Here is a 26,876-nt window from a genome sequence, read left to right on the forward strand (position 1 = left end):
TTGAAAATCCAATCCAAGGCCGTCCTATCTGTCCTAAATCACGATGGTTGGATTCAGAGGGTCCATCAGAAAACTCATGAAACTTTGGGTTAACATGCCAAATCACCCAGTACATTTCTGTGGTGTTATTCATGTAGATTTCTCATGGAAAAATAATTACAGTACAGTAATTAAAATATACCTTTCACGTGAAAAAAGCAAGAGCTATGAACTAGCCCCTACCTAAGACACTCTTAGAGCAGCTTAATGAGCTGTGTTGAGGTAGTAAAGAATAATCTAGAAGCCCTTGGTATCGAATGCAGTCCTGGGAGTTTGTTTTGGGGAAGGAACTTGAAAGGAGGGGACAGTGTTTTTAACGAATGTGTCTTTTCTTTCCATTAGCTGGAATCTGGAGTTCCTCTTCCAAGCCCTCTGGACTTAATGTACAAAATTTTGGTGAAAAATAAGAAGAAATCCCACAAATCGTCAGAAGGAAGTGGCAAAAAGAAGCTCTCAGAACAAACCTCCAACACGTACAGCGACTCCTCCAGTGTGTTTGAGCCCTCGTCCCCAGGAGCTGGTGAGGGGCTGGTGGGCTCTCATTCCCCTATTATGTATGGATTTAAGAATTGCTTCCCTGGAATTAACTTAGAAGGACTTTTAACATTTCTACCTGGCACAGTTTTAGAACGTGTTGTTTTTTTTTTTTTACTTCTGTTATAAACCTGGAGGCTTAAAACTACACAAACATATGAACACCCAGTTCTGCAGGACAGAAGGCCCACATGGCCTCACTGGGCTAAACTCCAGGTGTCAGCAGGGCTGCTTTCCTTTCTGGGGGCTCTAGGCAATATTATTCCCTGCATTTCCAGCTCCTAGAGGCCACCCACATTCATTGGCTTGTGGCCCCCTTCCTCCAGCTTCAAAGCCAGGAATGTCCCATCTCACTTCTTCTGTCATCGTATTTCCCTTGGACCACAGCTGGAAAAGGTCCTCTGCTTTTCAGAACTCATGTCTTTCCATTGGACCCATCCAGATAATCTAGAATAATCTCTTGCATTTCAAGGTCCTTAACTGAATCTCATCTGCAAAGTCCCTCTTGCAGTGTATTCACAGGACACAGGAGATATTCATAGGACATGGGCATTTTGGGGGAGGCCATAATTCTGGCTACCACATAAGCCAAATAATCTTTGGAGTGACCATGTTATTTTAAGCTTCTCAAGGGCAAGGTTCCCTTGACATTAACTACAGGTCTGGACACAAGATGTTCATCAAATGGATTCTCATTGATGATGTGCTGAAGAGTTCTGGGCCATTCAACTTATCCATATTCTACAGAGCTCTTTTAAAATGTGAAATGGTAAAGGTACTTGAATTATCTATCAAAGCTACTAGGTGATATTTACTGTCACTAATTTTCGGTTTAGATTTAAGTTGAAATAGATTTTTGTGACTGACGACAAAAGAATTCAAAGTGGTCACCCATTTCCTTTGAATTATTTGTCATTTAGTCTAAGTTCTTTTCCAACTCTAGTCAGAGTCTTGGCAATCTTAAAAGTGCATTACAGATATGTTCACCCTGATTGGAGGGTGAACAAGCAAAGGAAACTTTAAGCTTAAATCTAGAAAGTTCTTCAATAAAAAGTTTAGCTAACCTTGGAATAATCATTTTGGAAAACTGTTTGGCAGCATCTACAAAAGCTAAGCTGAACATATGCATATGAAACCCCTCTGCCCCAGAGAATTATATTCCTACGCATATACCCAACAGAAATGCATGTAGATGTTCACCAAGAGACACTGGTGAAGAATTGCTTAAAGCAGCACTATTCAGAATAGCCCATCAACAGATAAATACATGTGCTATATTCACCCCATGGAATAATATGTAGCAATAATGATCTACAGTGCACACAACAATATGGATGAATCTCATTTTAGAAACATAATGTTGAGTAAAGAAGTCAAATGCAAAAGATAAGTACCCACTGTCTGATTCTATCTATATAAAGTACAAAAACAGCAGAACTAACCTGCACTATTAGAGGTCAGGAGATGGTTACCCCTGGTGAAAAAGTGACTGAAAGGGACCCAAGGAGGCTTCTGGACACAGTTATATTTTGTTTCTTGATCTGGGTACTGTTTCCTAAGGTCTGTTTGGTATGTTAAGGCACTGTACACGTATGGTATATGTACTTTTTTGTATACTTATCACATGTCAATTAAAAGATTTAAAAATAATTTTTAAAAATTAAAATATAAACTCTACGGCAATCCGGAAAAAAAAAAAAAAAAAGGTTGGCCAAGACTCTGATTTATCTTTTCCTGTATTTTTCCATTACAATTACCAATTACTTTTTTATCCCCCCCCCGCCCCCCCCGCAGCTGCGTTGGGTCTTCGTTGCCGCACACGGGCTTTCTCTAGTTGTGGCGAGCGGGGGCTACTGTTAGTTGCGGTGCGCGAGCTTCTCATTGCGGTGGCTTCTCTTGTTGGCGGAGCATGGACTCTAGGCGCCTGGGCTTCAGTAGTTGTGGCTCATGGGCTCAGTAGTCGTGGCTCGCGGGCTCTAGAGCACAGGCTCAGTAGTTGCGGCGCGTGGGCTTAGCTGCTCCAAGGCACGTGTGATTTTCCCGGACCAGTTCTCGAACCCATGTCCCCTGCATTGGCAGGCGGATTCTTAACCACTGCATCACCAGGGAATTACTTTTATTGTTTAGATTAACATCCTTGTCCGCAGACGTTATGTGATTCCTTGAAAGATTTTTTCTTTTTTGGTAGTTTTTAAATGTGTGTTTCAAACATTATTACACAATTCTGATTCTTTTTTCAAAAATAACTTTTGTTCTCAGTGAGAATGTTCTTTTTGAAGTTTTGGAACGAAAAGTCACTAACAGGCCTCCTATTTCTCAGCACGATTCTACCTCTTGAGCGTTAGCGAGTAAATTGTATCTTCCTTTGCATGTGGGAGCTTGTCGTTTTACCATCTGCCTTCCCCAGTTCTCTTCCCTCTTATTAACCGGATGCATAACACAAATAACAATTTTTAACAGGCAGTGAACATTATTGCTTAGTTCAGAGAAAGAGCAGCAATCTTACTAATTTGGTAGATTTCCTAAACTAGCCCCATACGCTGTTGTGCAATTTTCATTTATTTTGATGGAAATTTTTGGACATTTAAATATGTAGGTAGGGCCCTGAATAAAGAGCACTGCTAATTTACCATTTGGTTTGTAGATGTTTTCAGTATTGGGAACTCAAATAACTTGAAAAACATGTTTCTTATATCAAAGCTAATCTACTTATCATGGCGCCTGTTGGCCAGATCTTCCCCCAAGAGATCCAGTCATTTGCCTGTACACTTGTCTTAAAGAACTAGGATAATTTTTTTTTTTTCAACAAGATTCCTCCAGAAACTTATAAGGGAGAAATCAGGTCCCTGCTCATAGAGCAAAGAATGACAAATTCTTTCCTTCCCACGTAAACTAGAGAATGGCCTGATTATTTGAAATTCTGGTGTGTTGTTAATGTAACATGAAGCACTGTCCTGCCAAACTTCTTAAATTACTCAATAAAAAGAACCCCTTCTCTAATTAAAAAAAACAATAAATAGTTACAAAAACTTGAGGCAACAAATTTGACTCTAAAAAATTTTGTGTCAACCTCCTAAAAGAATGTCTCTAATAGGATAAGCTATGTTTTCTGTTCAAAGTGGAATTGATTCCCCTTATTAACTAACACAATATTAATGTCATAAAGCAGCTGTAGGTGGCTTTCTTTAATAAACAAGCTGCAAATAATAAGCCTTGTTGGTCCCAGACATCTTTTCCCTCTAAATGTTACTTCACTAATGCTAACTGCTATCATTAGTAATTGATTGAACTTTGTCAGCCAAATGAAAACATTTATAAGCTTCTTGGAGGCAGTGCTGTGGGCAGTGTCATTGACAGAGATCGCGCAGGGCAGCTAATTTATAGAAGGCAGTGAGGGGAGGTACTGGCCCGTGTAAGTTGCCTCATTGTTGAACCAATATTGCCATCTTCTGGGCTTATTATCCTATTGCATTGTATGGACCGTGACAGAAGTCAAATCAATTTGAAAGTATGCTTTCTTTACTTTATACTTGAAAATCTTTTTACATAAGCGATATTACTGGGTCTGACTGAATCCCAGAGCTGGGAAGAATGTAATGCCTCATACCAATGTGACTATTTAAGCTGGTGGAATCATCCACCTACACTTTGGAGAGAAAAACAATCTATTGAAATGACTGTATATTGGCTACATATGAAGCTGCATTATATCTGACCGAGGTAGATTTACATGCATAATTACTTTAAGAGTTCACCCATTTTATCCTGCCGTCTTAAACAGAATAGCTCCATTTTAAAAGATATGTGCATTGTTTAGACCACAATGCCTCCACCAAATAAGCCTGCAGGCAAATCACAGGATACGGGTGGTACCTTACAGTTGTGTAGAATCAGGTGTGCTACTATAGCCTCCATTCCTGTCCCAGCTCTTGTCCTCTACCTCGACTTCTGTGATGTCCTCTCTGGCCTTGGAAAAATAGCTACAAGGTCACTGAGCTCTGGCCAAGCATCACACAGAAGAGTCAGGACCAGGAAGAAGAGGGAAAGGTGGTAAAGTGATAGTTTATCTGTTTTAGGGTCATGGAGACACTAAAATAGCATGTATACATCAAAATAGGATATGTGCACCAGGGAGAGCTAACTGTATACGATGCCATATGTTTTGTAAAACATATAGATAAAAATGTAAAGACAAGCACCTTTTATAGAGCTTGGAAATTTCAAATGGTATTCACAAATCAAATTTAGAAAAAAAAATCCATATTCAAAATGTCAGTATAATTAATAAAATTTTAAAAACCAAAAGAATAACTTCAGAACGGTAAAAGGCCAACTTCCAAGGAAATGTTGGGTAATGCACATGTCACATGTGCCTCGAACCTGTAAATGCTTATTTACTTCATGATCTGTTATTAAAATTTGACAGGAGAAGCTGATACGGAGAGTGACGATGATGACGATGAAGATGACTGTAAAAAGTCTTCGATGGATGAGGTAGGTTTCTAGGGCTTGACTTTTGGTCACAGAAGCTTTCAGCTAACTTGCCCGTCCAGACTGCTCCCTCTGGATGTAGTTCCTGGTCGCCTTCTGCCATCTAGTGGTGAAAAGAGTTTGAAAAATGAAGATGCAAACGGGTCGCTAGAGGAACAAGCATTGCATTAAGCAAAGTCCTCTATAAGGAACAGTGTTGCTGAGGCTGCCTTCCATCAAATGTGGTATGTTGAGAAAGAATTCAAAATTTGTGACCTCCAACTGCCCGCCTCAATTTTTGAGGCAATTAAATGGACTGTCAATGGTCCAGAATCCAGAGAAGACGTGAGGTTTGGAGAAATGTTTATAAACATGACATTAATTTCGTTGTAATTTTGACCCTTGTTTGGCTTATGGGGTCTTAGTTCCCCCACCAGGGATTGAACCCAGGTCCCCGGCAGTGGAAGTGCAGACTCCTAACCGCTGGACCGCCAGGGAATTCCCCGTTGTAATTTTAGAACCACTAGCGGTATCTACTGACATAAGCTCAAGCTTCCCAAATAACTTCAACAGCTCAGAAATATTAATTGCACAGAATCCAGAAGCAAATCAAGGATAGGTCAATTGGAATTGTAAAACTTTGTTCTAGTCTTGTTCAAAAAGTTTAAACTGAATCTGCTTTCAAATATATTGGAAAGTATCTGTCTCAGTATTTGTATCTTTACATTTTAGTTAATAAAGATAAATAATAAGCTGTTCTCACATAATGTTCTTCTTCTTATAATTATTTCCTTTAATATAGTCTAAATTTTTGATTAATTATGTTTCCCCACTAAATTTCAACTCAATATCCAGAAGGAAAACTGTTACAGAGTAGTTTTTCCATAATTATTTCACTTGTGTAAACTTTTTGTCAGTGATTTTTGATCATTTTAAAACTATCTTACTAGCTGGATGGCCTTTTGCAAATGAATATTTCCCAATTAACATTTAACCTTAATATTGCTACAGAAGTTTTCAAAAGAAACCATGTCTCCATGTATTTTCTCTTCTAAAAATGGGAGAAAATATTAGATCAGCCTACAGAGGTCTGTCCACACGAATACTGCAATATTGGCTTTCTTCTTTATTAAATACTTTATCAAAGTGGTATGTAATACATAATAGTAGCTAAAGTAACACGAGGTTTTACTATGTGCCAGATACCTTTCTGAGCTTTCACATAAATTAATTCATTTAATAATCACAAAAACCTTATATGCTGTTGGGACTGATTTTATCATAATTTTACAGGTGAGCAAGCTGAGGCACAGAACAGTTAAGTGACTTGCCCAAGAATGCACAGTTTCTAAGTGGTGGGCTTGTGATTTAAAATTAGACAGTGTGGCTCTAGACCCTGAGCTACTGACCTACACTGTATTGTGCTGCTTGCCTAATAGGTGCCCAAGAGCCAGAAAGGGAGGGACAGAGGAAAGTTTGTAAAGAAAAGCAATATATGTTTGCCCACCCCCACCCACTTCCACGGGCAACCTTTTTTTATAACAGGTCGTGATTCAGCCAGTGGTCACCTACATACTCACTTCCGTATTGTACAGTGAATTCTTGGTATGTAACTTCAGAGATCACCTGTGGACTCCCTGCTTTGGCAGATGAGACACAGCTCAGGGCTTCTTAAACTTTGCTGTGCGTTTGAATCACCTCAGTAAAATGCAGATTCTGGTTCAGGAGGCCTGCGCAGGGGGGCTGAGAGGCTGCCTCTCTCACAAGCTCTCAGGTGGTGCTGATAACGCTGGTCCCAGAGTGCTCTGGGAGCTGCCCCTAAACCTCCCTCCTCCCGCCCCGCACTGTGTAACGTGAGGTGTTGCTTTTCCTTTCTCCCGTAATCCATTTTCTGTTGGCGATCATCTTTTTCAGAAGAGGCATGATAATCTTCTGCTCTCTTGGGTCATTTGATCATTGCCCTGGGAAAACATAATACTGACTCTGGGAACGTTATTTTTACTCCTGCTTCCAGGGGACTGCTGGGAGCGAGGCCATGGCCACAGAAGAGATGTCTAATCTGGTGAACTATATTCAGCCAGTCAAGTTCGAGTCATTCGAAATTTCAAAAAGTAAGTTTTCCCTGGAGAAAAACCCCTAATGTAGCATATGATGAGTATATTTTAAACACAAGGTTATTAGGCCAAAAAATGCGACCCTTATTAGAACTATTCTATGAAATCTTGAGTATATGTGTAAATTTACTATCTGTTTTTTATATATCTAAATAAATATATATAACTATATATAAGTATATTTTATGTATATATAACCATATGAGAAAGTATTCCATGATATGTTTTCCTAAAATTCTTAATAGAGCTACAGGCCATACGTGGTTATCTAAAAGATATTAGACCAGAGTACAGTTGAGTATTTTACATTATTTTTCGTTTGTGACCACATGGGCGTTCCATCAATTATATAAATGACAGTGTTGAAATAAACTATTTAACCATCCCCTCGAAAGGAAGCAATCAGAGACTTGATCAGTCTCAATATTGAATAGAAATAGAACCAAATCAACCAGTTCATCTACATTCCATTTGTTCAGCCTATGTTTTATATATTTAGGAGAATATATCATTAACTTCACATTACTTGGTGTTTTCCGCTCATCCAACTACCCATCCATACTGGATGCAAATTATATATGTACATTATCTCTCCTCATCCTAGAGAAAGGAGCCCTTTTATCAAATTCCTCTTTGTGTTTGCATGAACTGTAAAATACTATTAAGTTAAGAGAATCCTTGGGACAGTTTAGCTACTTTTATAAGCATATGCTCTTAAAAGCTGAATTTTTTCTTAAACACAGCAGCCTCTTATAAAGGAGAGTTTTATAGATATACCAAACTCTAAGCCTCTACATTAACACACTTATGTGCAATTGTATAATTTTGCCCAGAGTCTTAAGTTAATAACGTATGGTATCTAGATCTCTACAACAAAGAATTTAACTTCCAATAAGATTTATACATAAAGATTTCAACAGTTTGTTTGATGTTATAATTACTGGTGCTTCTTACTACAAGCTGTTCGATGTGAAACATACTATAAAGTAGTTATTTTTATATTACTATAACTTCCTTTGGCTGTAAAATGAGTTTTCCTAATTCATGAGTCAAAAGCTCCCAGACAAGTAGCTAAACTGAGAAGGAGCTGATACATTTAGGTCCTTAAGAACCTGGTGACAACATCACCAGCCAAAGATTTACAAACAAGTACTTTTCTCCCTGTGTTTTATATCATTTTCTCACTTTTCAAAAGAATACTGCACATATTTCACAAAGAACCTATTAAGTTGACTTAATTTTAATTAGCAGTCATGTTTAAGATAGTCATATGAAAGTAGAATTTTGATGGACCAAAATAAGAGAACTAAGGATTTCCTTTACAGTTGATTAAATTGGGGAAGGTGACAAGGTGGATAAAGCAGAAATCTGGGAATGACTAGGAAGAAGAATGAGGCTTTAATTATGGGAAGTGGGCATCAAAGAGGAAAGATGCCTCAAGGTAACAGTTTAAATCACCGAGCTCCAGATAACACATCTTAGTCTGTATGTAACAGTGTGATTTCTTTCTAGTTGGGAAGAGGACAGAGAAGCTGTTTGACTCTTAGTCTTTCTAAACTAAGATAACTTTGGTTTCTCTCACTCTAATTGGAAGCTTAGCTTTTACTTTCAAGATGTTTCTCTGTGTCCAAGAATATTGAGCCCTCTAGTACATTCACCTCTACAGCCTCTGTCATCTAATCTGAAAATGAGGCCATCAGACTGGAAAATGTCCAAGGATCCTTCTGCTTTAAAATAACAAAATTCTTATGTCAAATTAGTTGTTTCTAAAGGGTCTCTACAAACTTGAGGCAATGACAATGTGGGTATAAAAGACAGTCAGCATCTAGCAGGAATGTACACATGGTCTGTATTGTTAATTCTCAGTGATGGCTTCCAGAAAGCAATCTGAATGGATTTAGAGCAACAGATTCACACAGGGCCCCTTCTCTTTTGACAAAACATCTTTCCTGGCTACACTCTCCAAGTCTAAAATTCATTTTCCCACCCTAACGCCACCATGTCCCTAACTTGCCCAACACCTGACCCAGGTAGCAAATATTAGAAGAGACAAAACTAAGACTCGACTTTTGGTACAGGTAAATAGTCCACTGAAAACAACATTAAATATAAAAGTTATTTGAGGATTCTTTGCCCTCAACTTCACAGAACATTTGCCTACATCTTATATGCTATCATTTATAATATTGAATTTTATTTCTCACTTTTTGATGTTGTTGTTGTTAACTCAGAAAGAAACAGAAGCTTCGAAATGTCTTCCTTTGTGGAAACCAAAGGACTTGAGCAACTTACAAAGTCTCCAGTGGAATTTGTAGAGTATCCTTGATTTGACGGACGTCTGCTGAATCGACAAGAGTGAAGTCGTGCTATTTGTTTAATTTTTTGTCTTTAATAAAGGAGAAAGGTGCACGAGATGGCTTAAGTCTGTCACCTGGGTAATAAATAGTTTCAGGTTTCATATGTAATGGTGAATGGGATAGTCTGGCATGTGGAAAAGAGAACTGGCCTTGGAGTAAAGGAAGCCCAGATTTCCAGGATACCTTCAGACCACCAACCTCTTTATCCCTTGGTAATTTGCATAATCCTTCTGAGTTTTCTCACCTGTAAAACAGAAATGATGATACCAGCTTTATGGCTTGCTGTTGGGTTATGGACAACATATGTAAAATGTGTGTGTATGCTTTATACATATGTAAAATATGATAGGTATAAAGTGTATATATTATATGTATATAATATAGACACGTTCTTGGTGTCTCACATCCTTACATGTAATAGATGTCCAATCAAAAAATAGTTGGGATGATGATGATGAGAATATAAATATATATTACTAATAATGGCTTCGTTTGATACTCCTGACAACCAAAATTTTTTAATTTTATCCCTGAATCAAAATGAAATGACACAGATCTTTAAAATTTTTTCATAAAACAAATATTAAATGTCCCAAACAGCCCAATTTCATGAAAGTCCTCTCATAAGAAAGTCACCTTTAAAACTCATCAACAATAGAGGAAACAAGTGTAAACTGCATAAGCAAAGTGACAGTATATCATGATCATTAGTATTCATCAAATACTAACTATGTGATAGACCTTTTGTTATATGTCTTATTTAATCCTTACAATAGCCGTATAATGTAGGAATTCACATCTTTAATAGATGAGGAAACTGAAGCACAGAAAGGGGAAATAACTTGTCCTGAATCATACAGCTAACAAGTTCCAGAATTTAAGTTTCAAACTCTATTTGGCCTAACTCCCCTGCCGAGCTCAGAACCTGAGCTAACCTCTACCAAACTTGGTAATAGAATTAGTCAGTTGTGTTTTAAAGACATAGCATCCTTCAATAACTAAAAGGTTCTCAGGATGGAAAACTGATGACGGTAGGAACCAAAATATGAGACAAGGTCAAAACCTCCTGTGCTATATTTACCTTGTTATCAATCATAAAGAGTACCACAGTCTTGGCCAATAGCATTCCCTGAGAAGGTTAAGAAAATGAGCAGAGAGCATTTCAAAAATAGCCGTAAGTTCATGATATCTGCTTCTGCCAAGCACAATATCATCCTGTCACGTGACTTGCTATGCTTGGACTTCCTCATGTGTCCTTAATTGCTAAACCAGTCCTTAATAATCTCCAAAAATCACATTGACTCAACCATCTTTGCACCTCATTAGTTTTTACCCACAGGGCTCTGCAAAGGTGATGCTACATTTCTATTATAAAAACACATTTACTCTGTTTGTTCAGAAAGCTTTTTACCTATTTTACCCACCAGCCCAATGAGATCATCAGTCTTTAATTCATTTCCCCAATGGAGAAAGATGGAAGGCAGCTTCTCAGCTAATATTATTGGCTAATTCTTTTTATAATTGTATTCACTACTTAACATGATGGTCCAGATATAACAAAATGCAGCTTAGCAGGATATATCCAAAAGGAACACGTGTGGATTCATCCAACTACATGCCCCAGCTCTTCTGGAATGCAGGCTGCCAAATGGTTGCACTTAATTTCCAAACAGTGGGTAAGTAGCACAATTAATGTTAATTTCCTTTCTATTATAAAGCCACAGTTCCTCGTGTCCGAATACCATTCCCAAGGAGAAAAAAACTGCCAGACTTGACTGAAAAAAACAAACAAAAGCACATTTTCATAAAGGAAATATTGCAAAAAAAAAAGTGAATTTTGAAAATTGAGAAATTGTCTTCAATGGTTTATAAACAAGTCTTTATTTCTACTTGTTTTGCATTATTTTGCAAACAAAAACTTTTATACTTTTTAAAGTAATATGTATTTATTATAGAAAATGTAAAAAATTCAAAAAAACTCTAAAGAAAAGAATAAAACTGCGAGGAATGTTACCACTCAGAGATTCAACATTGTTAACTTTTGGCATTGTAATCTGTAAGGTTTTTTGGATATGCATATACATGCTTTTTCACTTAATAACTTGTTTAAATATATATATCTTTATATGTATTTAAATGTGATACAGAAACATGAGTTTTAATAGCTGTATATTAAGCACATCTCACAATTCACTAAAACCCATTTCCTATCACTGAACATTAGGGTAATTTTTCCTACTATAAATAGTGCCCTGAGAACAGCCTTGAATATAAATTGTCAAGTCTCTATCTCCTAATGTTCTTTTGGAACAGTTCCTGAAATAGAATTAAAAGAAGTGAAAGTTTTAAGAACCTTTGTGCACAACGCCAAATTGTCCATCAGAAATGTTGCACTAGATTTCTCCTCCATCAGCAATGTATAAGTTGTTCCCTCTCACTTGAGATCTTGGTTAAGTATTATCATTAAATAATAATAATAATTCAGAAAAATACCTCCTTGTTCTTTTTTATTTCATTTCTTTGATTATTGTTGAGGTTGAACACTTTAAGTATGTGTTTTGATTTTTACATTTCTGCTTTTATGAATTGACTATTCAGGACTCTTGGCAATTTTTCTATTCATTTATAACAGTACTTTTTATATAAAGGTCATGTTGTCTTATTTTGTGAAACAGATGAGATCACGTTGATTAATGTTTTATTTTATGGAATCTTGGTTTACTCTCATGATTACAGGCTCCACACCCAAGGATCCTTCCATATTTACTCCTATTTCTTTCATAGTTTCTTTTTTATCTGTAATTTAACCCTTTCATCCATACAAATTTAATTTTCATGTATAATCTCAGTAAGAGATCAAACTGGAATTACAATTTATTAGATGTAGCCTTTTTATTTTTTTTTAATTTATTTATTAATTAATTTATTTATTTTTGGCTGCGTTGGGTCTTCACTGCTGCCTGCGGGCTTTCTCTAATTGTGGAGAGTGGGGGTTACTCTTCGTTGCGGTGCATGGGCTTCTCATTGCAGTGGCTTCTCTTGTTGCGGAGCACGGGCTCTAGGAGCATGGGCTTCAGCAGTTGTGGCTCGCGGGCTTTAGAGCACAGGCTCAGTAGTTGTGGCGCACGGGCTTAGTTGCTCCGCGACATGTGGGATCTTTCTGGACCAGGCCTCCAACCCGTGTCCCCTGCAGTGGAAGGCGGATTCTTAACCACTGCGCCACTAGGGAAGCCCCTAGATGTAGCCTTTTTAGTTGTTAATTTGGGTGCGTTTTTTCAATGTATAGTCTTCTCCATTAATAAATTTTTCACCTTCCTGGAGCCAATAACTTATTGTTATTATTGTAATGTTTAATAATATGGTTTAATACATGAACGTGGAAATTCTTCATGGCTATTAACGTTCAGTTCTTCTTTCCTTGCCAGTGGGATTCTTTTTCCAAGTGAATTTAGTTTTATTGTTATTATCTCCCTCACTCAAAAGAAAATGAGATTTTGATTTAAATCACGTTGAATTTATATTAGTTTAATTGTTATGTTCCCCTCTCCCACACTGGAAAAAAATGAGATTTTGATTAAACTCCCATTAAGTTTATAAATTCATCTGAAGAAAACTGACAACTTCTAATTTTTAGGGGTTTTTTTAATCACAGAAAATTATTATATCAAGTTTCTCAAAAAAAAAATCACTCGTCTTCATTAGAGGTATAGTTTCTTTAGATGAAATCCTTTTTTTTTTTTTTTTCGGTACGCGGGCCTCTCACTGTTGTGGCCTCTCCCGTTGCGGAGCCCAGGTTCCGGACGCGCAGGCTCAGAGGCCATGGCTCACGGGCCTAGCCGCTCCGCGACATGTGGGATCTTCCCGGACCGGGGCACGAACCCGTGTCGCCTGCATTGGCAGGCGGATTCTCAACCACTGAGCCACCAGGGAAGCCCTGAAATCCTTTTTTAAACATTACATTTTTCACAGATTGTTTCTGGATATTGATATTTGTAGATTTATTTTATAAATAAATGTATTTTATAAATGATCATCTTCCTAAACTCATAATAGCCTATTTTGCCAGCAGATTTTATTGTTTTTTTCATATACACAATTATAATAATTTAATCACATCTACTTTTTCCCCCTTCTTAGTGCCTTGGACTGATCATTCTAAAATAATATTAAATAATTGTATTAAGAGTGGGCACTTCCTCTTCATCTTAACACTAACGGGAATTTCACATTGTGATACCAATGAGTAGATGCTGGCTGTGACTTTGAGACAGATAGTCTTTTACACACTAAAGGAATCTACACTTGCCTTAAGTGACAACAGTGTTTTAGGAATTTATGTTGAATATTATTAAATGTCTCTTTGACATCTATTGGGATGATCATATCATTTCTTCTTTTGTGAGAAATGTGAGAAATTATATTAATATATCTCCTAATATGTAAGTATCCTTTTATTCCCAGGATAAATTCTACTTGCTTGTGTATTATTTTTTAGAACATATGTTTTGCTAATTAATATTTTATACTTTTGAAGTTAATTTTTCTTAAAGTATGATAAGTCCATCATTTTCTTTTTTTGGTACTCTGTCCAATTTTGGTATCATAGTCATAATACCTTAAAAAATGAGAGATAAAATTTCACTTATTTTCCCTGCTTTAAAAATGGTTTGTTACATGGAACATTGGAATGATTCTACCATCACTTCTTTATTGTCCACCTAAATAGACTCAGATAATATGGAGGAAATTGACAGTTTCCCAGATTCTTTATGACTTTAAAGTATTTTTTTGTTTGTTAAGCTCTAGCAACTGCAACAAATGTAGACATTTATTTCGTACATTGACTGAGTCGTAGCAAAACTTTGACCAGGGATCTTTGTCCATTAGAAACTAGTCAGTGTGTGATTAGATACTGGTAGTAAATAATCAAAGAAATGAAAAATTTTTAAAGAAAATCTTTATTCTTTCTTATAATTGAAAAAAGAAGAATTTTACCACTTCACCACTGTTGGTGAAGTATGAAGAAGTCCATCCTCAGAAACATGGATTGGAGGTTTAAAGTGATTTAAACTTTCCGAAGGGCATCTTAGCGAGAATTATCAAACAGCTTTTCCAATATGCATATTTTCTGACATAGAAATTTCACTCCTAAGAACATCATTAATGATGGCTTCAAAGATTTCATCACAACGAAGTTCATCAAAACATTATACGTAATGATAAAAACTTGGAAGAGAGGGGCCTGTTATAAACTGTGTTCAGACATATCTATTCAAAAGAAGTTTATACAGTTGTTAAAATTAAAGCAGACGAATATTTAATGAAATGGACATACTGCATTTTCAAAATATATTTGAAGTAGAAAAACAGGGTATATACCAACTTGTTGGCAGTGGTTTACCTCTGGATTTGGAGATGACAGCTCAATTTCTTTTTCTTGTCTGTATTTCCTAAGTTTCTATAATGATTAAATCTTTCTTTTTAAAGGAGGAACAAAAGTGGACTGTAATACAATCTTGCCTTCTTGCTCCAAGTATAAATACAGTCCCAATAAAGTTTGTGTTTTTGATATGCAGACCTGGCTATGCAAATAAACATGGGGATGTATGAATACAATGGGAAAAGTGGCTACAGACTGAAGCCAGAATTCATGAGGAGACCTGACAAGCACTTTGATCCGTTCACCGAAGGCATTGTGGATGGGATCGTGGCCAACACTTTATCTGTTAAGGTATGTGCTTCCCTATCACACAATTGTACCCAGCAGAAGTCTTCAACATCACCTATTTTGTGTAAAGTAGTTCAGTCATGAAGAATTTAATTCCCAGCAAACGGGGCTTCCCTGGTGGCGCAGTGGTTGCGCGTCCGCCTGCCGATGCAGGGGAACCGAGTTCGCGCCCCGGTCTGGGAGGATCCCACGTGCCGCGGAGCGGCTGGGGCCGTGAGCCATGGCCGCTGAGCCTGAGCGTCCGGAGCCTGTGCTCCGCAACGGGAGAGGCCGCAACGGAGGGAGGCCCGCATACCACAAAAAAAAAAAAAAAAAAAAAAAAAAAGAATTGCTAATTCCCAGCAAAGTCTTCACTTCTTTCTTACATTTTTTTCTTTAAGGACTAAATCTGAATTAGCAGTTTTCAAAAGCTACATGCATGAAGTAAAGGGACTAGGCCCCACTTTTAATAGGGTAAAAATCAGACCCAAAATTAATAAAACAAGTTGGTGAGATTCACCATGGCTTGTCCTTTCTTTCGGTGTAAAGATTCCATGGTGAAATTTACCACGAAAATTACTGACTTATACTGAAGAAATCTTCTGTTCGTTTTTTTCCCCCATTAGTCCTAGGAAAATAGCCACACTGAGCAAAATTAGAGAGAAAAGTATTCTCTCAATAAATTGTTAAATATTGAATAAAAGCTCTCAAATTACCATAGCATGGCTTTTGAAAATCTATCAGAGTATTCAGGGATTTATAACACATAGTAATGATATTAAATACAAGAATCATGTCATTAAGCATACATCTGACCCTCAAAAAATTAATTCCAAATGATTTCTGCAGTCTTTGAAATCGATGTTACAGGAGATACAATTTTTTTTTTTTAGTTGTGAGAAAACATTTTTAATACTATGAATGGGAAATCATTTTTATAAAGAGCTTTTTACATGAATCCTATAAGCCCGTGGTTGTTGTATTTAAGTTTCATTTACATTTTAAAGTTTCATTTCTTTTCCGTTTAACTGGATAAGTGCAGCACTAAGAAACATTTTTTAATCGGGCATAAATGCAATTTTCCAATTGACCCTAAACTAAAGGCATATAAAAAACTGTGCAAAAAAAAAAATGCTCTGTCACAATTTCACTAATTTATATCTACCCTAATCTTGTTGAGCCCATTTTACTTTAAAATTTATGTCATTTACACCAACGATTAAAAATAAAATTGCAATGAAATGTCTCACAATGATATCATTTGAAATTATTTTACACTGTATATCTGCAGAGTGAACTTGGCAGAATCAGAGCTTCAAGATTATGTTTAGTTTAGGAAATTGTTTTCCGCAGAGGATGTTTAATTCCTGTCAAGTTTAAGATAAACTCTTAAGTATCACACACTGATAAAATGTTATTTTTAGAATCCTCATCAATTGTAGTTATACTTGGGTCAACTTAAAAATATTTTGACAAAATAATAATCTTTTGTCCTCGTTTGTCAGCTCATCTTGTTTTATATGTTTGCTTGCGTATTTATTTTTTCTTGAAAATTCCACCATGACAATGTAAGCAATTATAAACAATGACATAGAGACAGGATTATAAACAATGACATAGAGAAGTTGAGGGGAAACAGTTGAGTCCCAGGCAGGTGTACACTGCTGCTTGAGTCCAGAATGGAGACAGTGTTCTGGAGATGTCAGTGTCCTCTGAATGGACAGGGCATGATGCATCAGAGACCTGCAGCTGAGTCCTGCCTTCAACATTACATCTGGAGCCAGGATGCGGCTCACTTCCGCCTAGTACTACCTTTGTTTTGAACCCCTGACATAGACTTTATCGTGCCAAAATGGACTTGTGAGCTCCAGTGGTGTTCCATCATCCTATTTCACTGATGAGAACATTGAAGCTCAGTGTCATTCATTTAGTTAAGGACTCTGCTTTAATCAAAATCTTAAGTAAACAACATCTTTGATGCATCTGAATTCCCAATGTGACTCGCTTAACTTGGAAGTTTCAAGCATGTTGTAAAATGTCAGCTAAGCTGTTCTTAAGAAGAACCTGAAATTAAACAAAGAGATTATTGCCGCAGGTCTCATGCACCCAGGCAAAGAGAACATTCAGGAGAAATGAGTTGTCCCAGGGTAAATTCAGCCAGCCTCTTCCTCATGGCTTTCTCTCTATCTTGTGTGGCATCTCTGACCACATCAGCATATAGCTGCCTTTGGCCTCACTCAGCCTCTAATGGCCATCCTCAGGCCGCCACTGTGTCTCATTTCTGGTCCAGCCACAATCTTGGTAATTTTGTCCCCTTTCACCAACCAGAGCTCAGAAAGCGAAGGTTTGTCAACAAGACAACCCAGATCAGATCTCTGGGTCTGCTCAATCAGCACTTGCTTTCTTGCTGCCCTCTCTGTTAAAGCAGAGGACACCTCAGAGTCTGAAAATTTGGTTAGAAAAAGAGGCAGACGTGGGGGACATTTTATGAACATGTAATTTTAAAATCTCATTTAACTGCACAATATTCATTAATTTTGTAGCTAGGCAAAGAATACCCACAACTGTGTGGATGGCTAACCAGGTGAGGTTAGGAATGATGATAAATTGGGCTGATTGGTTTTAGGTCATTATTTGTTTCCAGTATTTTTTTTAATCATCATTGTGGCTTTTTATTTAAAGTGTAATAGGTTTGAGAATTGGAATAACATGATGTTATAACCACTCTTTCAAGTCGAATTTTATGAACAAGAGGAAATTTTTTAAACGCTAGACTTTCTAGTGTGTTATGTTTTAAATTTGTACTCTTAAATGACCTTTTAATTTCATTTACAATCATGCTAAAATGAGAATTTTTTTCTCTTATAACATTTTTAGGTATTAGAAAAACATTTATATTCAGATAAAGGCTCTACAGATCAATCTTTAACATTTAATAGATGTATCTCTCACATGCAAAGGCATAATCTCATCAAATTTTTGATACTTGTTCATTTATTTCCTCCTATAAAACTTTGTCTTATTAATTGACTTCTAACCTCAGCATTTTCAGTATTCCTCTACAAATTCCTTAACCGGAAAAGAAATCATATTTGTACTCTGGTTTCTATTTTATTTTGATTATGGTTCAACATTCACCATCAACATTTGTACCTCCCTAAAATATTCTCTTATATCATTGTTATTCATTTATCAAGAGTTCCTTTTTTATTACTTTCTAGATTATTTCAGGTCAGTTTCTCTCTGATAAGAAAGTCGGGACTTATGTGGAAGTGGATATGTTTGGTTTGCCTGTGGACACAAGGAGGAAGGCATTTAAGACAAAGACATCACAAGGAAATGCTGTAAATCCTGTCTGGGAAGAAGAACCCATTGTGTTCAAAAAGGTTGGTCTAGTGTCCTTAACATGAGATGTTACTGCATCTTCTAGGTGTTTTACACTGGGGCAAAAAATAAAATGAGGAATTATTTGTTGAATCATTTGGGAATTTACACATTAATAAGCAATAGCATTTTCAAAGCTATCCTAAAAACTATTCAAGATTTCCATGAGTCACTTTTTTGGATTTTTCGTAATTGCATTGTAAATCAATTAATTCTAGGATACCTCATTTGGAAGGCCAGAATAAGATATAAATTTAACTCATAGCCTCTCATAATACAAGTGATAAATGATATGTTTTCACTATAATTCAAAAGAAGTAGAGTGGGAAGTAGGGAATAATATGGTAGCCGAGAGAAAGGAAGTCCATATTTCCTTTAAAAAGTATATTAATTAAACTCCCTAGAATCTCCAGCCACTGGCACTGGTCTTTGTAGCTTGTCTGGAGTCTGTCTGATAGAGTTAAAATCTTTTATATTCAACTGGGCTTTCCTTCTGCCTTCACCAGAAAGCAAATCTTTTTCACACATGCTTCACACACAAAGGAAGATACTAAGTCCAGTAGAAAGTAGAGTGGATACTTATCATACCCTTTGCCTTTATCTGGCCAAAATATCTACAAAGGAAGTCTTTTGTGGAGAGAATATCTATAGTAAAGGTCTCTGAGCTTCAGGGTTTTTTTTTTAATATGCTAATTGATTTAATAATACTGTCTGCTTCATAGAGTTATTATAAGTATTCCCTAATACACTGAAAACATTTAGAAAATACCGAACACACTGAAAATAGTCAATAAGTGTTAGTTTGTTTATGTTACCAAAGAAATAAATATTTAAGGATACAATTGGCCTCATGTTCTTGACATGGGATATGTGTACTCCATATGTTTTACATTGGGGGGAAAAAAGTGAGCAAAACTTTTGGCTAATTTGGGAATTTACAAATATATAAATCAATCCCATTCTGAAAGTTATCCTTGGAAGCTACTTTTTAATTTTTGCTTTTGCTCCAAAGTATAAAAGTAATTTGCTTTGAAAATTTAATAGTGAATGCTCAAACAGTGATAAAACCACCAATTCTTTGTATTTAAACATAGAACTTTTGTCATTTCTACCTTGAGAATGTTCATGTCAAAAGAAAATGGTCTATTTGTTGAACAGATTCCTCATTTGGACAAGGTGATGAAACATAGATGAAGCCATATCTCTGATAATCCTTCTCTTTTTGAAAATCTAAATTATAGACCAACAACTTAACTTTTTATCAATTTGCTCAGTAGAAACTTCTTGGATTTGGAAAAGTGGGGCCAGTTTAAATAATACCTTTCTAATTCTTTCTTGCAGTTGCTTCTTCTTGTAACCACGTGTATTGTTAATGTCCTATAGGTAGTTCTTCCTTCTCTGGCCTGTTTGAGGATAGCAGTTTATGAAGAAGGAGGTAAATTTATTGGTCACCGAATCTTGCCAGTACAAGCAATTCGACCAGGTATGGATAGCGTGGTGAGAAACTTTTTATCAAAGTTGTCGAGAAAACAAACCATCACTGCCTTACATGATTGTTAAAGAATGATCTAGGAAGCTATTTGCTGCTTTGGTGTTTTGTTACATAAAAAGGACTATAAATTTATGTATTTAAATCTGGCAGTTTTATGTTTTTGTGACATGCTGTGATCAGTAGGCAAGTCAACTCTTGCCAGTTAATTATGTATAACAAACTATCTGAAGATTCAAAGGCTTATAACAAGTGTTTAATCTTCATGCTCACAGGTCTGTGGGGTGGCGGGGTTTGGCAAGTCTCAGCCATGTAGCTGTGCTTTAGGCTGTGGGCTGGGCTTAGGTCTTCCCACATCTGCTCATTCAGGGGCCCCAGCTGAAGGAGCAGTGGTGCCCACAGACATCTCATGGCAGCCCAGTGGAATGCATAAGGGCACACCTGTTTCTGCAAGTGCATTTTAAGCCTCTGCTTGTACTACATCACTAACATCCCATTGTCCAAAGCAGGCTAAGCCCCAAGTCAAGAAATAAAGAGATAAATTTGGACCAATAATTCAATGTATGACATATGGTTTCAAAGTCTCTCTTGTGGGGATAAACATGGTGAAAGGAAAAAAATCAGCATCAACATTGTTTTCCTGTCTGATGAGAAAAATAGTACCTTACCACTCAAAACCATATGATTAAAATGAGAAAGAAGTGAGCTGTTTGTCACCCAAAGTCACCTAAAATAAACACACATGTCAAATAGATGTTCCTGTGTTACAAGCAAATATGATGCACGGTATGATGTCACCCTCCAGGCTATCACTACATCTGTCTGAGGAATGAAAGGAACCAGCCTCTGATGCTGCCAGCTCTCTTTGTCTACATAGAGGTGAAGGACTATGTCCCAGATACATATGCAGGTAAACAACCTAACTCAAAAGGATATTTCCATCTGGGGTCATCCATATTTTTGTGACTTAGTCGAAAGCAAAGTGGACCAAACAAAGGCAGGAGATTCTGGCCTCAGTATTACCTCTATGTTTGTATGCATGTTTAGAGGTAAATTGATCAAGCCTTTGTGAATAAATTTTAGTTTAATTTCAGTCCCCATAAAGTATTGACCATTTTTATCCATTGGGTGATATTATTCTCATGGACCCAGTACTTTCTAATCAATGCTACCTGATACTATACAGTCTATCTAGGCCTGTGCAATGAATTTGCCTTCAGCCAGTTTTAGAACCCTGTTCCTTTCCATGGGTGAAATCCTAAATTAGAGGAATTAACTTATGATGATGTCAACCAGGAATCATAAATTTAAATGCTTATACTGTCAAGTGGCCTGAGTGCAAGATACTGGGGAGTGGTGGAGACTCTGGCAGTCTTGGAGCACATGCCCCATCCAAAGATGGCAGCCATAACTCACTCCAGCGAGACAGTATCATGTGCAAATGAGACCCAAATTGCCAAGTCATTGAGTTTTTCAACAGTTTGGAAAGCAGTCTTTTTATGTGAAATGTCTCCATTATGAAACACCGTTTGGCCCAAATAAGAGAGGTGTGTGTGCCATTGCTGGAATGGATGAAACACTCAAAAATAAACTATAAAATTTGGAGTATTGAGGCATCCTGAGTTGGAGCTTGTCCAGTTTGGCTATCAGAGATGACCTCCTTTGAGTTCTCTCTTCCTGAGGGTTCAGCAAAGGGTCCTCACTCTTGTCCATTTCCAAAATGTTGGATGGGTAAGTAGTCATATGGCTAGATGGAAGGATGGAAGATGGATGGTGAATCAGTAAATGGATAGGTAAGTAAATAGATGATGAACAAATGTGTGGATGGATGGGTGATTGAATGGATGGATGGATTGATGGATGGTGGATAATCAATATCTCCAGGACCTTGGATCTAAAATGTCTCTTCCCTATTTAGATGTGATTGAAGCCTTGTCAAATCCAATCCGATATGTGAATCTGATGGAGCAGAGAGCTAAACAACTGGCAGCTTTGACGCTGGAAGATGAAGAAGAAGTAAAGAAAGAGGTGAGAGGGTGTTCTAGTTTTGGGCACAGCGTGAAGCATGATTACCACATCTCGTTGCTGGCTTTGCCTGCATAACATCACCCCTCAGGAGAAGAAAAGAGCACATTGGAAAACCACTTTGATGGAGTTCAGCCTCATCTCCCAAAACATCTATATGATACCCTGAATTTTTCGTATTTCATTTTCTTTTGGCATTCTGTGGCCACCACCAGCATCTTATTTTGTGACCACATTAAACAGTACACAATTTGCTGTTTCAGGGGAAAGTTTCTAGATAATTTCATGTTGATTAAAGGTGAATAAGGCACTTAAAAAAGAAGATGATCATCAAGTTATTTGGTGTTTGGTTTTGTCTTTAATTTAGAGGGTTTTCAAAGTGCTTTTGTGATTTCTTACAATACATAAGGTACTTAACACAGTGCCTGGTGTGTAATGTGAGCCATAAAGTCATTACTATTATTACTGTATATTTATGTATTATAATACATATTCCCAAAATAATTGGTGTATTATTCTAAATTAGATGTCACTATGCAAAGAATAATTAAGGAAGGTTCTAGAAATATTAGAAGTAAGTTTAAAAATATGAAGCCTCTGTGTAGACTGAAATAGAATATAATGATTATTGGAGATGACAGCAATATTACAAATAGTGATAGAAACTAGCGATTTTCATATTTCATTTGAATATTCAGAGGATAAATTCAGGGAAACATGAGAAAAATGGAGAGTTATGAGTATAGAAAAAACTTTGAAAATTGTTTGGGAAACTATAACTAATAGCAAGTCCGTTCAAGGTGACATTATTTATTAAATCATCTTTTTCTTATTCCAAAAGAATAAAGAAACCTAGACTTATCATAGAAAATTTTAAAAATAAAAATGAGAAAAGAAAATTCCAAATAATTCACCTATAATCCAAACACCCAAGCCACCCAGATATAACACTGTAAATATGGTGTATATATGTTGCTCATCTTTTTATGCACAATTAGTACTTTTTCATAAAATGGGATAATATTCACAATCTGTGTTTTAACCTTTTATTTTCATTTAATGCAAACATTTTGCATGTCTTAAAATATTCTTCTACGACATGACTTTTAATAACTTCATAATCTTCTACATACATATGTACATAATTTATTTTTCCAATCTCCTATTGTTGGATATTTTGAACGCTTCACTATTTTAAACAGATGTTCAGTGAACATCACATAAATATGTTTTTGAGCACATTTATGATTATTTCCTTGTTTTTTGTATAGAATTTTAGAAATTTTTGATCTAAGATGTTGAGCTAATTGAACATGAGAGAAAATGAAATGTAAAAAAGAAAAAAATTTAACATCAGAGTAAAATTTTTCTGGGCTCTTATTTACACTGCAGGCATCATATCCTATAGAACCAATAAATACATATAATCCTCTCTGATGAAATTTAAAGTTAGACTGGAAAGTTTTATAAATAATGCTTTCTGTTGTATTCAGTATTATAGGGAAATTTTAAACTGCTGAAAAATTATGCCTAATGGTAGACATGAATTTACTTCCAAATTAGGAGTTTGGGATTAACAGATACACACTATTATATACAAAATAGATAATCAACAAGGACCTACTGTATAGCCCAGATAATTCAATATCTTGTAACAACCTATAATGGAAAAGAATCTGAAAAAGAATATATATATACATATACATATACATGTATAACTGAATCACTTTACTGTACACCTGGAACTAACACAACATTGTAAATCAACTATTCTTCAATTTTTTTTTTTAAAAAAAAGCTATTTGGGGAGAATGTAATACTAATGGTTATAAAAATACAGAAGTAGAATTTCAGGTCAACATTATTTTTGTTTCTCCTCTAAAAATGATGGTCATAAGGATTTTCAGTAATGCTGATTAAACTCAAAGAATATTTGAACACTTTAAATTTTAGAAATAATTTTAGAAGCGCTGAATCACATAGATTCCATACGGCAATAGAGAAAATACAATTTTTTCCTTTGAAATGTCTAAACCCTTAACTGACCCCATTTTTAAAGCTTGAGAAAAATATCATTTGCCCTTACCATGTAATGCTGGGAGAGGAAAGTCATTTCACACCTTTGAACACCAGTATGCCCTTTATCTTGTCTTGTAATAATGTAAGTTTGTTTGAATGAGGCCACTGAAAATAAGTAACTGTGGTTTTCTCAAAAGAAAATTCTATCTAGGACATGGCAGGCACTGGAGACACTATTTTAGCAGCAAAGACTTTTTTAGTATAATCCTTTTAACTTGGTAGTTATAAAGGTCATTTCTATTTGAAAATGAGAGACTTTGTTGGACTACAAAATATTCCCAGGATTGAAACAGTCTAATAAATTATCTTCATAGAGTACTTTGCAAACCAAATAAGTAGGAAAGTTGAAAATTCCCCCATGCTTTAAACAGCAGACATTTGTTTCAGATCATGTGAAATAGATAGATAGATAGAATTACAAATATATATATAATTCCAGTATATAATTGGAAGTTAAGGGATAACAGAGATATGAGTTGCTGGATTTATTTTGTCTGTTTTAAAGTCACAATTCAGGATGATGTGTTAGTAAAGTCATGGAAGGTTGCCTAATCTGAATCATAACAAAGTCTTAATAATATTTATAGTTATTTCTCTAAATAAAATATTGTTTAAAAACAAAGAAACAAAAAGGCCTCTCAGTAATCTCGCAGATAGTGTTAACATTTTTGGTGTATGTGCTTCTAGCATGTTTTCTATGTATATATATTTTTCTTTACAAAAGTTCTTAATTAAAAAAAAAAATGTTCCACAGCCCTAATAGTTTAATGTGGTAAATAGAGATGACTAATGAGACATCAGTAACATTTTTATTTTCTATTTTTAAAATACACCTCTAAAGAGAATAAAGTAAATATCCAGTGTACTGACTGCAAAATATTATGTGATATTCCAAATGTAATATTTGAACATGACTTGTTTTTAACACGTCAAAGAGTGCAGAAACATTTTACTGAGTGCTTACAATGTACCTGGCACCATTCTGAGCCTTTTAATGTTTATTAACACGTTAAGTCCTAAAACATCCATATTTCTTAATGACTATTTTTATTGCCATTGAACAGATGAAGAAACTGAGGCACTGAGAGATTCTGTTCCTTGTCCAGTGCCACACAACTACTAAGGAGCAGAGCTGGGATTGAAATCCAAGCAATCTAGCTCCAGAACTCATGTTCCACACCAACACTTCTAGAAGTTTAATGTGCAGACCAAGGCATCATAATAACATGCTGATCCCATCTAATAACATGGGTCTGGACTAGGGCTTGAGGCTCAGCATCTCCGACCAGCCCCAGGTGATGGGATAACACTGTTCCATGGTCCACACCTTGAGTAGCAAGGGTCTAAACTACACCACATCGCACTACCTCAATAACAAAACTGTAATTTTCTACTAACCTTTAATAAGGACTAGCCCTTTTCCATCTTTCTGTCCTCTGTAGCAGGTCACCTGGATGACAGACCACAGAATATAAGACCTTGACTTTCAATAATAATCCTTTGAATTGAATTTTCTGTTGAATCAAATGTCAAGATCTCTCCCTTTAAATCACTGGACATTATTAGAACTTGCTCTTCAGTAAGTTAGGTTTATATATGTGGGATCTATTCGGCTAGTTTGTACACTGCCTGCTGGCTCTCTATCACCTGTGTGTTCATGATACAAGTGAAGGTGTGTGAGTGGTCTTCACATCCTTTTGATGTTGAAAAGAGAAAGCTGTTTGGTAGTATTCAAATTTCATTTATTCCAAGAGGCCTATTTTTTTAAGTTGTCAGATTCATATGCTCTTATAAGTGAGCTGAAATTTATCTAAAATAATTTATTTCCTAATTCTGTGGATGGCACTGTGGGCATCTTCAATGGGATTTGATTATTTGAAAAGAAAAAGATCCTATGGTATGGTATGAACTTTACCAGTAGCATAATCCAACAGCAAAAAATCCAAGGTGGTGCTCTCAAAAAGTTAGAGTGTTTAAACTTAATAAGGCCTTGGGTGTCGTTTAAATTTTTCAAGATGGGAGCTTGATGCTTTACCCACTGTCCAAGAACTTGGCACTAAAATCAAAGATGAGGTTTAGTGGTCAATTTGGATTCTCTTCCTCCTCAAGTAATGATTTAGCAAAATACCAACTTACATAAAAGAGAAACAGATATTAGAGGTAGTTGGGGAGTTGGGAGGGGTTATACTTTGGCTTATAAAAAAGCTCTAAGTCCTGGGGGTGTAATGTACAGCATGGTGACTATAGTTAATAATACCATGTGTATACTTGAAAGTTTCCAAGGGAGTAGGTCTTAAAAGGTCTCATCACAAGAAAAAGTTTGTAACTACGTGTGGTGATGGATGTTAATTGGACTTATTGTGGTGATCATTTCATAATATATACAAATATGGAGTCATGTTGTACATCTGAAACTAATATAATGTTATATGTCAATTATATCTCAAAAAAACCTCTGTAATTAGAAAAATACATACACTAAATAAATGTTTCTTGATAATGATGGTGATAGTCCCATAGTTTGATAAAAAAAATATTAAGAAATTTTCTCGTAATATTTTTAAATTAAACATCAAGGACCATTTCATTCTAACTTTTCACTTGCATGTGTATAAAAATATACCACATATATCACAGAAGTAATGTCATGTCATTTTTAAGAAAATTTTTATGGAGTC

General features: G+C 36.0%; 1 protein-coding gene across 6 annotated transcripts in view; it reads left to right on the forward strand.

Moving 5' to 3' along the window:
• Nucleotides 1–26,876, forward strand: part of PLCB1 (phospholipase C beta 1) — a 705,446-nt gene that overhangs the window by 558,591 nt on the left and 119,979 nt on the right. For all 6 annotated transcript variants that reach the window (XM_024123662.3, XM_024123663.2, XM_028499214.2 and 3 more), the window contains exons 14-23: nt 382–559; nt 5,000–5,067; nt 7,058–7,154; nt 9,389–9,473; nt 11,066–11,190; nt 15,091–15,245; nt 18,443–18,607; nt 19,989–20,088; nt 20,900–21,004; nt 22,013–22,122. In XM_024123662.3, the coding sequence (XP_023979430.1) occupies nt 382–559; nt 5,000–5,067; nt 7,058–7,154; nt 9,389–9,473; nt 11,066–11,190; nt 15,091–15,245; nt 18,443–18,607; nt 19,989–20,088; nt 20,900–21,004; nt 22,013–22,122 (1,188 nt within the window). The remainder of the gene's footprint in view (nt 1–381; nt 560–4,999; nt 5,068–7,057; nt 7,155–9,388; nt 9,474–11,065; nt 11,191–15,090; nt 15,246–18,442; nt 18,608–19,988; nt 20,089–20,899; nt 21,005–22,012; nt 22,123–26,876) is intronic.

Source organism: Physeter macrocephalus, chromosome 14 (genome assembly GCF_002837175.3).
Source record: "Physeter macrocephalus isolate SW-GA chromosome 14, ASM283717v5, whole genome shotgun sequence".
Taxonomy (NCBI): Eukaryota; Metazoa; Chordata; class Mammalia; order Artiodactyla; family Physeteridae; genus Physeter; species Physeter macrocephalus.